The 14,366-nt window shown below is 44.0% G+C and overlaps 2 protein-coding genes across 2 annotated transcripts in view; one reads left to right on the top strand and one right to left on the bottom strand.

Annotated features, from left to right (window-relative positions):
• Nucleotides 1-14,366, top strand: part of LOC143775062 (dynein axonemal heavy chain 3-like) — a 2,972,411-nt gene that overhangs the window by 2,439,581 nt on the left and 518,464 nt on the right. The window contains exon 59 of the mRNA XM_077262897.1: nt 2,429-2,536. Within this exon, the coding sequence (XP_077119012.1) occupies nt 2,429-2,536 (108 nt within the window). The remainder of the gene's footprint in view (nt 1-2,428; nt 2,537-14,366) is intronic.
• Nucleotides 5,822-14,366, bottom strand: part of LOC143773444 (uncharacterized) — an 84,352-nt gene continuing 75,807 nt past the window's right edge. The window contains exon 6 of the mRNA XM_077260893.1: nt 5,822-5,955. Coding sequence (XP_077117008.1) covers nt 5,822-5,955 — 134 coding nt within the window. The remainder of the gene's footprint in view (nt 5,956-14,366) is intronic.

Genomic DNA, 14,366 nt, shown 5'->3' with positions numbered 1-14,366 from the left:
ATGGGAGACAAGCCCCAAGGCACTGTAGGCAATGATAGTACATTTGAGCCAGGTTGCTCACAGTAGCAAGAGCAACATATGGCCTAGTGTTGTCGTGTTAAAAAACAACTACGGGGAGATTTGAAAGAACTAGCAGTTCCATTTGCAAGCTGTTGACCAATGACTTTCCAGATGTGCTTGATGCCATCCAAGTCCCAAAATTCTGGAGGCCAATCTCCAACTATCATTGAGACAAAGACAAAAGTGAGACTCATCACTGGAGAGGATAGACCTACAGAATCATACAGAATTCCATTTCAACCTCCGGTCCCCATAAAGAGAACTTTATGAGTGCACATCACACCTCCCTGTTCCTTGGATTATGGTGTGAGATGGCATAATGTTAGCTAGCCAGACCCCTCTAGTGTTCAAGTCTTCATTCCAGATACACTAACAACTCAGTGTTTGATTTTGGTCTGGGAACTACTGATACATCCATTTCTTCAAAGTATTCCAGGGGCTATTTTTCAACATGACAATGACAGGCTGTATGTTGCTCCTGCTATTGTGAGCAGCCTAAATGGTCTTAATTACCGTATTTTCCGGCGTATAAGACGACTGGGCGTATAAGACGACCCCCCAACTTTACCAGTTAAAAAATAAAATCTTCTTAAAAGTTGGGGGTCTTCTTATACACCGTATGTCGTCTTATAGGGCCGGTGAATATGTGCCTTTTGGGGGGGGGGGGGAGTGATCCTGATGAGGACGAGGGGGCGTCTCACAGGAAAGTGAGTATCCCCCATTACCTTATCATAGCGCTGCAGCGTGGGGTCTCTGTGCTGGGAGCGGCTCCTCTTCTGCAGTGTGGGGCCTCTGGTGCTGTGGGGCAGTGGCGGCGGCGTATCTTCATGCAGTCGGGGCTCCTCCGGCATCTCAGCCTGGAAGCCCCGCCGGCAACTCCATCGGTACAATGCGGTCAGGTGGCCTCCGGGAAAATGGCCGCTGCTCAGATTCAGATCTCGTCCCGAGATCTCGGGAGACGAGATCTGAATCTGAGCAGCGGCCATTTTCCCGGAGGCAGCTCAATAGGTGCGATGCGGTGGCCCGGCCGCTGGGGGCTGTGCATGCTCAGATTCAGATCTCGTCCCGAAATCTCGGGACACGAGATCTGAATCTAAGCAGCGGCCATTTTCCCGGAGGCCAGCGCATTACACCGATGGAGTTGCCGGCGGGGCTTCTAGGCTTTGAGATGCCGGAGGAGCCCCGACTGCATGAAGATACGCCACCGCCGCCACCGCCCCACAGCACCAGAGGCCCCACACTGCAGAAGAGGAGCCGCCACAGCACAGCACAGCAGCCGCCGCTCCCAGCACAGAGACCCCACGCTGCAGCGCTATGATAAGGTAATGGGGGATACTCACTTTCCTGTGAGACGCCCCCTCGTCGTCATCAGGACCACTCCCCCCCCCACCCACCATATACACCCGGCGTACAAGGCGATTCCCGGCGTACAAGACGACCCCCGACTTTTAAGAAGATTTTCAGGGGTTAAAAAGTCGTCTTGTACGCCGGAAAATACGGTAATTAATTAGGCCTAAACATGGTACTAAGGCCTGAAATGTCTCAAGACTTGTCCCATCGAGAACTTCTGAGATGTTATTTGTCAGCACTTCTGGAATGACATTGGTTGGTACTCTCAATCTCCTATGGAGCTCAGCCTGTGGTTAAGCTTCACAGAAGTATTGATGTGGCAGCAACAGGCACATATATCTTGGCACATACAGTGAATGTCTTGCTGCACTCTTTGTTCTACATCGCTGTCACACCAGCTTGCACCTTTACATCTGCCTCAATCTGAAAGTGTTTTATACTTGGGAGAACATGGTTTGGAACTAAAGTTGAGTGAATCACCAATAATTAAATTAAGCAAAATTTGCTGAATTCATGGGGGGAATTTGATTTGCATTCCTGCTGCCATCAGTCCTCAGATTTGCTTTTCTGTCTTCTATTCATCTATCCTCTATACTCTTTTTTCTATCTTTATTCCGACCAGATTTTTCATTCACCAAGACCCACTTCGTCATATAGGACGTGGTGCATGTCAGTGATGCAGTTGCGCTTGATTACGTGACTGCTTCAGGCCTAGTGAATGGAATACCTGGTCAAAAGGAAGATAAAGGATACTAAATGGAAAAGCCAATCTGCAGTACGGAGAGGGCAGAGGAGCAATATTTTTTAAAATATTTAACCCTTCACCAGCAAAATAGCAGCTATGGAAATGTGAAAATAAGGATTCCGCTAAATCTGAATATGTTGTACAATTTGAGGTGAATTCCATGCACCTTCTAATCAATTCACTCATCTCTAATTGGAAAAGAATGGATTTTCTGAAACATTTGTTTTTCTTGGACCAGCTATTGAAATTGCATGTTTTATCTTGTATTCAAAGGGAATTAAACCAGAAAAAAGGACAGATGAAACTGGTAAAATTGTTGATGACTTTTGGCCCTCTTCAAGGAAAATGTTAGGAGATATGAAGTTTTTGGATTCACTGAAGGTAGGGCCATTATATTTTCTTAATTTAATACATGTATATTTGTGTCATTCTCTTTTTCATATTTTTTGCAATTTCCCATTAGTGTCCTCTGTGTTCCACATTTACAATAATATTTTCTCTGTAGCCTTAATTTTAGATGTTCTTTTAGGACTTAGGGTACTGTCACACTCTGCAACTTTCCAACGATCACGACCAGCGATATGACCTGGCCGTGATCGTTGGAAAGTCATTGTGTGGTCGCTGGAGAGCTGTCACACAGACAGCTCTCCAGCAACCAACGATGCCGAAGGCCCCGGGTAACCAGGGTAAACATCGGGTTACTAAGCGCAGGGCCGCGCTTAGTAACCCGATGTTTACCCTGGTTACCATCGTAAAAGTTAAAAAAAAAAAACAGTACATACTCACATTCCGGTGTCCGTCAGGTCCCTCGCAGTCTGCTTCCCGCTCTGACTGACTCCCGGCCGTAAAGTGAAAGCAGATCACAGCGGTGACGTCACCGCTGTGATCTGCTCTTACTTTCCGGCCGGGAGTCAGTAAGAGTGGGAAGCAGACGGCAAGGGACCTGACGGACACCGGAATGTGAGTATGTACGTTTTTTTTTTTTTTACTTTTACGATGGTAACCAGGGTAAACATCGGGTTACTAAGCGCGGCCCTGCGCTTAGTAACCCGATGTTTACCCTGGTTACAAGCGAACGCATCGTTGGATCGGTGTCACACACACCGATCCAGCGATGACAGCGGGAGATCCAGCGACGAAAGAAAGTTCCAAACGATCTGCTACGACGTACGATTCTCAGCAGGGTCCCTGATCGCTGCTGCGTGTCAGACACAGCGATATCGTATGGATATCGCTGGAACGTCACGGATCGTACTGTCGTAGCGACAAAAGTGCCACTGTGTCACAGTACCCTTAGAATTAGGGTAGTTATGCTAGTAAGACTGTACATTAGAGTTAGATTGGTAGATTCTGAAAACAATCTTCTAATTGCAGTGGCTTTCAGACTGTCCTTTAAAGGCATATTCTGAGGTAATGAAGATTGCACATGTTGGATTGTATGATGCCTAATCATTTATTTGCTTGAGATAAGCAACTCCCAAATCTGCCTAACACCATTTACCACATTATGAAATGCATACATGTGATTGGCTGAAGTCATTCCCTCACTTTGCTGTTCGTATATGGCTCTATGATTTCATGTGCAGAATAGCTGTGTTTGCATCAACACCAATGATTGAAAACCACCCTGCAGTAGAAAGGCTGGGGACAGGGAAATCTCTAATCTTATTCACCTAACTATTTAAGCACAGTGATAAGTATTCTCATTTAAGCACCAGTCCATTTTCTATCTTCATATCAACCATGGTTTTACAATTACTAACAATGCATGGATCGGAAGTTACGGAAGAGAGGAGTCATGCAACTGGAAGCTCCTTTCCTTCCGGCTAAACCGGAACCTTCACAACCTGCTGAGCCCATGGAAGTAAGGGCCATCACCTTCAAGGGAAGCGAGAAGAGATGTCAACAGAAAGGCAAACTTTGTTTTTACTGCTGTGCTCGAGGACATTGGAAGAAGGACTGTCCCTCCTGTCCTCCTACTCCCAAGGTGTTGGGAAAGTCTTGGTAACTACCGAGGAGATTGCCCAGACTCACAGGTACCATTTTTCTCACTCCTTAAAGTACTGTTAAAAGTGGAACTTGTTGTAGAGAACTGCTTCACTCCCACTTTTGCCTTTGTGGACTGTGGGTCATCCATGAACCTGATTAACTCTAAATCGGAGGCCAGCTGTAAGTTAGGAACAGTTAGGTTGGAGACTCCTATTAAAATCATGGCCATTGACTCTACACCCCTAGGGCGGGGTTAATTTCAGATCTAAAGATTTCACCCTCAAGGTGGGGGCCCTACACCAGGAGTGTATTTCATGTTTTGTCTTGGATAATCTCCCTGCTGGCCTGGTATTGGGGTTTCTCTGGTTGCAACGTCATAACCCAGTGATTGATTGGGGGTCACGGGATATTGTGAAGTAGGGACCTAATTGTTCTGAAGCTTGTCATAGACTGATGTCTATGTCATCCATCAGTCTGGAGGGTACTCCTAAGTGCCTGAAGAACTTGCCACCACACCACCCATTTGTTTGAACCATTGATCTTGTTCCTAATGCCTAATCCTAGGGCAGCATGGTGGCTCAGTGGATAGCCTTGCAGCGCTGGAGTCCTTGGCTCTAATCCCACCTTGGACAACATCTGCAAGGAGTTTGCGAGGGTTTCCTCCGGGTACTCCAGTTTCCTTCCACATTCCAAAGACATACTGATAGGGAATTTAGATTGTGAGCCCCATTGGGGACAGTGATGATAATGTGAGCATAACTGTAAAGCACTGCGGGATATGTTAGCACTATAGAAAAAATAAAGATTATTATTATAATGCTAAATTGCCCAAGGCCCGTTTGTATAATTTATCCGGTCCCCAGCATATGGCCATGAAGGAATACATCTCTGAGAGTCTTTGAAAAGGGCACATTCACCTTTCCATATCCCCTGGGTTGCTGAGTTCTTTTTCGTGAAACAGAAAGATGGTGGCCCATGCCTCGATTTCCGAGAGTTGAGTAAGATCACTGTGAGAAATACTTACCCTCTCCCACTTATCCATGATTTATACAATCAACTGTCTGGGGCTAAGTGGTTATCTAAATTGGATCTTTAGGGGGCATACAATCTCATCAGTATATGAAAGGGGGTGAGTGGAAAACTGCATTTCTCACCTCTGAGGGGCTGTTTGAAAATTTGGCTATGCTTTTTGGGTTGACTAATGTGCCGGCTGTTTTTCAAAATTTTACCAACCATGTCTTTTCTGACTTTATTGGGCACTTTTTGGTAGTGTTTCTTGATGATATTCTGGTGTACTCTGTGGAGAAGCAGGCCCATATAGGTCATCTGCATGCAGTTCTCCAGATACTCCAGGAGAACTGTCTCTTTGCTAAACTAGAGAAATGTTTTCTTTTGGTCCAGGTGTTCTGGGGTTCATCTTGTCTGCTGAAGGATTTCGCATGGACCCTGAAAAGGTTCAGGCCATTGTGAACTGGGTTCAATCCATGAATCTTAAAGGTCTTCAGCGATTCTTGGGGTTCAATAATTATAATAGGACATTTATAAGGGGGTTTTCTCAAATTGTTAAGCCCCTCACTGATTTGACCCGAAAGGGCTCTGATATCAAGAATTGGCCTGCTCCTGCGCAGTGGCATTTTCAGCGTTAAAGAAGTGTTTCATGTCTGCCACTGTATTGATTCAACCGGATCGTTCTGAACTGTTTATTGTGGAGGTGGACACCTCAGAGGTGGGGGTGGGGGTGGTATTGTCCCAGGGACCTGCCACTATAACCAACTTAAGACCTTGTGCCTTCTTCTCAAAGAAATTCTCTTCTGCGGAAAAGAATTATGATGTAGGTAACAGAGAGTTATTGGCCAATAAGCTAGCATTTGAAGAATGGAGGCATTTTTTGGAGGGGCAGTCTATCGAATCACTGTGACTACAGATCATAAGAATCTGGCTTATATTGAGTCTACCAAGAGGCTGACACCGAGACAGGCGAGATGGTCCCTTTTTTCTCACGGTTTCAATTCTCTATTACCTTTCGACCCGGTAATAAAAACATCAAGGTTGATGCCTTATCCAATAGTCTGGACCCGATACCACCTCTTGAATCTCGTTTCTCCATTCTTCAGCAAGGTGTGGTTGTGGCTGGGGTTTCCTCAGTGTTAGAGTAAGAGACTCGGGAGGCTCAGTCTCTTGCTCCTCCATCATTGCTGGTTAATAAGCTCTTTGTGCCCATTCAATTTCATCTCAGGATACTTTGGGAGTTTCATGATTCTGCCCTGAGTGAACATCCTGGAATCTCGGCTAGCCGTGAAGCAGTTTCTAGGTTGTTTTGGTGATCCTCGTTGGCTTTGCATGTGGTTAAGTTCATGTTGTCCTGTGATGTGTGTTATCGTGCTAAAAGTTCCCATAGCTGGCCGGCCAGGGAATTGGTGCCTTTGCCAATTTCTTATAGACAATGGACTCATCTGTCCATGGATTTTATCACCGATCTTCCTTCCTCTAGTGGTAAAACGGTCATTTGGGTGGTGGTGGACAGATTTAGTAAGCAGGCGCATTTTGTACCCTTGACAGGTCTTTCTAATGCAGAGAAGTTAGCTAAATTGTTTGTTGAACATGTGGCACAGTTGCATGTTGTACCTGTGGGTGTGGTTTCTGACAGGGGAGTGCAGTTTGTGTCCAAGTTCTGGAGGGCCTTTTGTAAAAAGTTGGGTATCTGTTTGACCTTTTCTTCAGCATATCATCCTGAGTCTAATGGTCAGGCAGAGAAAGTCAATCAGTCCTTGAGCAAATCTTGGGTTGTTTGACCACTACCTGGCAGGATGATTGGTGTTCCTCTTTGCCTGTCGCTGAGTTTGCTTTTAACAATCGCATTAATCAGTCCATGGGTACCTCTCCTTTCTTCTGCAATTATTTGTTTCACCCTCATTTTGTGGAGTTTTTCCAACTGGATTCAGGGTGCCTTGGGGCTTATCTAGCTGTGCAATGTTTGGAGGAGGTGTGGCAGGAGGTTCAGAGAAATATTGGGGAGGCTCAGGGGAAGTATAAATTCTTTGCTGACAAAAGGCGATCTGTGGGGCCAGTATTCCGAGTTGGGGATAAAGTTTGGTTGTCCACCAGGAATACTAAGCTTAAAGTTCCTTTTGCTAAATTGGGGCCCAAGTTCATGGGCCCTTATGAGATTGTGGAGGTGGTCAATCCTGTGGCCTTCCGTTCGCACTTTCCCCCGTCTTTACAGATTCTCATCGTGTTCCATAAGATTCTTTTGAAACCGTTTGGGGTCTTCTTCTGGGGAATCTCCATCTCCTCTGCTAACCATTTCGGTGGATAGCCAGAATGAGTATGAGGTAGAACAGATTGTGGACTCTTGCATGGTCCGTCGCTCACTCCAGTATCTGGTCCATTGTAGGGGCTACGCTCGGAGGACCGGTCCTGGGTTCCGGCGTGATCGGTACATGCAGATCGGTTGGTCCAAACCTTTCATGATTGGTATCTTGGGAAACCTGTGGGTCCGGTGGCCACCCTTGAAAGGAGGGAACTGTCATGATCCAGGTCAGGGTTTGCTTCTTGCTTCTCTTTCCCCGGCCTGGTCATGGAGGGGTTAACTTTTCCTGGCTCTCTTTGGTTCTTGGGTGGCTATTTATTGTTGCTATTTTAGGTAGCCTTTGTCAGTGATAGTTCATGCTTCCAGGCTAGAGTAGCTGATCCGTATACCCTAGTGATCCTTCTGCCTCTGACTTCCCATGTGTGTGTCTGACCTGTTCCCTATTCCTGACTCCGTGTACGTTTGGTGATTTCCCTACAGTGTATAAGCTTGAACTCTGAACTCCACCTCCAGTTTTTCTGTCTCTGGTACTCCGTTCCCCGACTGGCTTTTGACCCTCTGGCTTGTACCTTGACTCCTGTTTGCGTCTCACATTTTGGATACCGGGTTCCCTTCTGGCTCTGACTTTTGGCTCGTCTCTGACCTCATGCTTTGCTGTGACCTCTGGTACTTCATCTCCCTGTTTGTTGCTGACTTCAGCCTGACTGACTACTCTGCCACGTCCTGGTGCTGGCCTGCCCCTCTGCACCAAATTGCTACACAGAAAGTGCAACTCTTTTCCTGTAACATCACCCCCTGGAGGTGGCTGAGCACAACTGCTCCGCAGTTGCATTACACAATAACTGGCACAAGGTGAAAGCATCGATGTAGCACCTGGACATAAATACGCCCCTGGCTGCTGCATTCTGGATGGATGGGAAAGGATAACGTTTGGTAAGACAGAGACCGATTAGTAAAGAGTTGGAGTAATCCATGAATAAGGGTGACAGTAATAGTTTTTTGCAGTTTGAAAGGTGAGGAAAGGTCAGATTCTGGAGATATTTTTCAGATGCAGGTGACATGAGTAAATGAATGATAAGATATAAGGATTAAAGGAAAGTTTGGGATCAAATATGAACCAAAGACAGCAAGCGTGCTACTTGGGAATCATGACTGAACCACCCAAGGAACTTGCAATATTATATATATATATATATATATATATATATATATATATATATATATATATCTACTATATAATTGTCTAAGGGTCACTTCCGTCTTTCTGTCTGTCCTTCTGTCTGTCTGTCTGTCGCGGATATTCATTGGTCGCGGCCTCTGTCTGTCATGGAATCAAAGTCGCTGGTTGGTCATGGCAAAACAGCCACGACCAATCAGCGACGGGCACAGTACAGCGGAAAAATGGTCGCTCCTTCTTCCCTGCAGTCAGTGCCCGCACCGTACTCCCCTCCAGTCTGCCCTCACACAGGGTTAATGGCAGTGGTAATGGACCGCGTTATGCCGCGGTGTAATGCACTCCGTTACCGCTGCTATTAGCCTTGTGTGACCAACTTTTTACTATTCCTGCTGCCTATGCAGCATGAATAGTAAAACGATCTAATGTTAAAAAAAAAAATCGTTAGATACTCACCGTCCGTCGGCCCCTGGATCGACAACAGGCCTTACCCGCTCCTCCCGACGCTCCATGCTGCGATCTCGCGAGATGATGACGTAGCGGTCTCGTACGACCACTACGTCATCATCTCGTGAGACCGCAATGCACTCTTGGGACAGGAGCGGGCAAGGAGCATTGCTTGGATCCGGGGGCTCCGGAAGGTGAGTATATAACTATTTTTTATTTTATTTCTTTTTTTAACAGGGATATGATGCCCACATTGCTATATACTGCGTGGGCTGGGCAATATACTATGTGGCTGGGCAATATACTACATGGGCTGTGCTATATACGTGGCTGGGCAATATACTACATGGGCTGTGCTGTATACGTGGCTGGGCAATATACTACATGGGCTGTGCTATATACTACGTGGCTGGGCAATATACTACATGGGCTGTGCTATATACTATGTGGCTGGGCAATATACTACGTGGCTGTGCTATATACAATGTGGCCTTCCCAATATAGTACGTGGGCTGTGCGATATACTACGTGGCTGGGCAATATAGTACGTGGGCTGTGTGATATACTACGTGGCTGGGCAATATACTACGTGGGCTGTGCGATATACTACGTGGGCTGTGCAATATACAATGTGGGCTGCGCAATGCACTGCGTGGGCTGCGCAATACACAACGTGGGCTGCGCAATATACAACATGGGCTGCGCAATGTACTGCGTGGGCTGCGCAATGTACTGCGTGGGCTGCGCAATGTACTGCATGGTCTGCGCAATGTACTGCGTGGGCTACGCAATATTCTACGCATACATATTCTAGAATACCCGATGCGTTAGAATCGGGCCACCATCTAGTATATATATATATATATATATATATATATATATATATTTATATACAGTATATATATATATATATATATGTATTGGATTGCAAAGGGAGGAATCATGAGGTCAGTTTTGGAGAGATTAAGTTTCAGATAGTGGGAGGACATGATGTTAGAGACAAAAGACAGATAATCCCTGGTATTTTGTATTATGGTGGAGGTGATGTCAGGAGAAAATGTGTATAATTGGGTGTCATCAGCATGTAGATGGTACTGTAAACTCTATCTGCTGATGATCTGCCCAATATCGACAGTGTATAAAGAGAAGAGGAGAGGGCCTGTGAATGAACCTATCTGAGAGATATTGAGCTAGATGAATGGACCAAACATTTCAGGATTTTAGAGATAAAAAGAAGATTAGAGACAAGTTTTCAGTTAACGCAGATCTAGTTCAGGGATGTTTTTAAGCTAAAGCAGTTATGACAGCATGTTTGAATATGGAGGCAAAGATTCTGGAAGAAAGAAAGAGATTCATTTTTCTAGATAGGTCAACAGTGACGAGGAGAGGAACTGCAGATGTGAGGGAATAGGGTTATTGTTGCAGGGTTTAGGGTGAGAAGAATTGAGGAGCCTAGTGACTTCTCCTGTGACATGTTCAAAGGCGAAAAGTGAATGTGAGATGTTAGAAGAAAGGGAATCCAAGTTGTGAAGGGATATTGTGAGGGGAGGTAAAAATGTCCTAATGGATATGGTTGAATTTTGGGGGGAAATAAGTGGCCAGATCATCAGCGCTGAGGTCTGTACCAGGGAACTATACTTTATGGCTCAGAAGGAAGTGGAAAGTTTTGAAGAGTCATTTTGGATTGTCAGATACTGTAGTGATGAGGGTGGTGAAGTAGACTTGTTTGGCCAGATCGAAAGCAGAGTTATAAAATTTGAGCATGAACTTATAGTGGATGAAGTGTTCCACTAAAAGTGATTTTTTTCACTGCTGCTCAGCACACCTGGAGTAACGCTGGAGAAAATGTGTTTGCAGCATGCGCCTGGGTTGCCGTCATCTGTGTCAGTTTGTTTTGCATGTAGTAGGTGCTGTTTAATCTAGGGCACTTTCCCACTTTCCAATATCTTATTATAATTATAATCTGACAAGGCTAAATCTCGGCAGGAGGAGAAGGAGATTGGAGCTAAAGATAATTGTATATTGTTTTTAAGCTGCTGCGTACTGATGGCACACAGATTTCTGTATATGTGGTAAATGGGGGTAGATATTTTGCCACTTGCACCTACACGTGCTGTCCCTAGGCTAGATTTGAAATTATATAACTATAAATATCTTTAAATATATTTATATTTATTAAGGGATCTGCTAAGATCTAGGCCTATTTTAACTCATTAAATAATTAAAACCTAACTAGAGAACAGCATTGATTGAGGATACTTCACATAAGACCTTCGAAATCAAGGTCCCAGAGTCTGGAAGAAGAATGGAGAGACAGACAATCAAAGTTGCTTGAGGTCTAGTGTGAAGTTTCTACAATCAGTGATGGTTTGGGGAGCTATCTCATCTGCTGGTATAGGTACATTGTGTTTTATCAAGACCAAAGACAGTGCAGCTGTCTACCAAGAAATTTTAGAGCTCTTCATGCTGCCCTCTGCCAACAAGCCTTTTGGAGACGGAAGTTTCTTTCTCCAGCAGGATTAACTTTTTGATGATATTCTAATTTTGTGACATGCACCTGTATGTACCATAAAAAATGCATTAAATTGTATAATTAGCCTTCAAAAAATGACCATATAGTAATTTAGAAAGGATTGAGTAATGTACAACTCATTTACAGATATTTCTCTGCCACAGAATGTAGCATTATTTATAGCTCCCAAAATGTGAATCATTTTCTAGAGACTTCTAGAGAGATTTTATCATACATTTAATACAATCTTCCAAAAATCATAATATTATCATGTCCTGTGGCTATTCTCATTTGTTGTCAGTATTTTAAAATCAGGTAAAGTGCATTAACATTATTTTATCCAAGTAATTCACAGAAATATTATCTAAGTTCATAACTCGGCACAATAGTTGTTGCTTCTTGGTACCTTCTTGGTAACTCTTTTCTAAATTACATTAAATCATTCATTAGGATTAACCATCTATTAAATTATTTAAAATATGGCCCCAGGATTCCACTGCTAAAACGAACATGTTGATTTTAGACTTGAGGGGTTTCATCAGACCTAGAAGTTAATTAAGTATTAATTAGTAATATGTAAAAATTAGGATTTTGCTTAAAAATTGGAAATCAGTACTCACGATTTCTTAAATCGAGTAAAAATATTGAACTGAACAAAAAAATGGCAGCCACCCCTGCTAAGATATTACCGTACTTAGCAAAATACATTGATGCTAAATAGCTGCATGTTGTCAATTAGCTGCATCAATTTTGTAGCACAAAGTAAGATAATTCAGTACCTTAAAAGGAGAAGCATACTAACCAACTGCCGCAGTCTTGCCAAAATTAATGCAAGTGAAAACATTTTGCAGTCAAAGAACACTTAATACTTTTTTTTGTTATATGCCTTGCATTCTTCTCTTCTATGGGCCTACACTTAGTTAAAAAATTGATTCAATTTACCCTTCTCCGGTCAAGCGCTGCCTTTCCACTGTTGCTGCAGTCTTTGTTGCTGCAGCAACTGTAACTGTAAAATCTGTCTTCAGTGAATACAGATTTTCACATGACTAAAATTGAATATGATAATTGTGGCTGGAAGCAATTAAAGACAGAACAGACATAATGCTGAAACTTTACCTGAGTCATATATGTATGTGTTCACCATTTTATCCCACTTCAATGTTTCCCTGTCTCTTTCTACATTATAAGGTAAAATAATCTGTGCTAATCAAAACTACAAGCCCTCATATGGGTATGTAAATGGAAAAATAAAAAAATAATGGACCTTGACATACAGGGGAAAAAAATCAAAATATGGTTTTGAACGGGATAGAACAATACAGAGTGGGCCATTTATATGGGTACACCTAAATGAAATGAGAATGGTTGGTGACCCAGATCGGCGTGCTGAATTTGCAGAATGGGCAAAGCAAAAATTGGAACAGACCCTCAGTTTACACAGAACATTATGTTCAGTGATGAGGCAAACTTTTTTGGGTGGGCCATTTATATGGATACACCTAAATCAAATGGGAATGGTGACAGTTTTCTTGCGTAGGGTGTCTTGCACTGAAATCTGCTGCAATGACCCAGGTACTGCGTTCACCAGACATCCACACAATTTCCATCTGCTCCTCACATGTTAAACTCTGCGACATGTCAAAGGCTGTAAGCAAAGAGAAACTTGTAAATAACTCATGAAAGAATAAAGATACGTTAAAACCAAGCACATCATTGTTTTTATTGTGAAACTCAATAAGTTTGATGTGTCACATGACCCTCTTCCCATTGAAAAAAATAAAGTTGGATCCAAAATGGCCAACTTCAAAATGGCAGCCATGTTTACCACCTATCTTGAAAAGTTTCCCTCTCCCATATACTAATGTGCCACAAACAGGAAGTTGATATCACTAACCATTCACATTTTATTTAGGTGTATACATATAAATGGCCCACCCTGTACATACAAATATTTACTGGTGGATGCTAACATTGAATACCATTAGAGATATAAAGTGACAATAAGTTACACAATTATGCTAAAGTGAATATTCTACACTAGATGGTGGCCCGATTCTAACGCATCGGGTATTCTAGAATATGCATGTCCACGTAGTATATTGGCCATTTACGTAGTGTATTGCCCAGCTACATAGTATACAGCACAGCGACGTAGGATATTGCGCAGCTACGTTGTATATTGCACAGAGCCACATAGTGTATTGTCCAGCCACGTAGTATATTGCCCAGCCTTGTAGTATACAGCAGAGCCACGTAGTATATTGCCCAGCCTTGTAGTATATTGTCCAGCCACATAGTATATTGCCCAGCCTTGTAGTATATTGTCCAGCCACGTAGTATATTGCCCAGCCTTTTAGTATACAGCAGAGCCATGTAGGATATTGCCCAGTGAAGTAGTATATTACCGAGGCACGTATGTCACAGGGCCAAAAAATAAAAAATAAACATACTCACCTAACGATCCGAGGGCCCCTTGTAGTGTATCATACTCACCATTCTTGTCGCTGCTCCTCGGCGTCCCGTGTCTCCTCTTGCTGGGATCCTGTGCAGATGGTAGTGCTCGGCTTCAGGAAAATGGCCACGGGATGCCGCGCATGCGCAGATCGAGATCGCGGCGGCCATTTTCCTGAAGCCGAGTTCCATTGCAAGTGCCAGGGCTGGTGGGGGGGACGGGCCCTGGGACGGGACCGAACCGCAAGCTGACGGTTGTAATGGAGCGGTCCGGGGAGCGTGGCGAGGAGCGAGAAAGGCGGCGGAGGGTGAGTATAGCAGGTTTTTT

The sequence above is a fragment of the Ranitomeya variabilis genome, chromosome 5 (genome assembly GCF_051348905.1).
Source record: "Ranitomeya variabilis isolate aRanVar5 chromosome 5, aRanVar5.hap1, whole genome shotgun sequence".
In the NCBI taxonomy this organism is placed as follows: domain Eukaryota; kingdom Metazoa; phylum Chordata; class Amphibia; order Anura; family Dendrobatidae; genus Ranitomeya; species Ranitomeya variabilis.
This window is presented reverse-complemented; position numbering and strand designations above follow the sequence as displayed.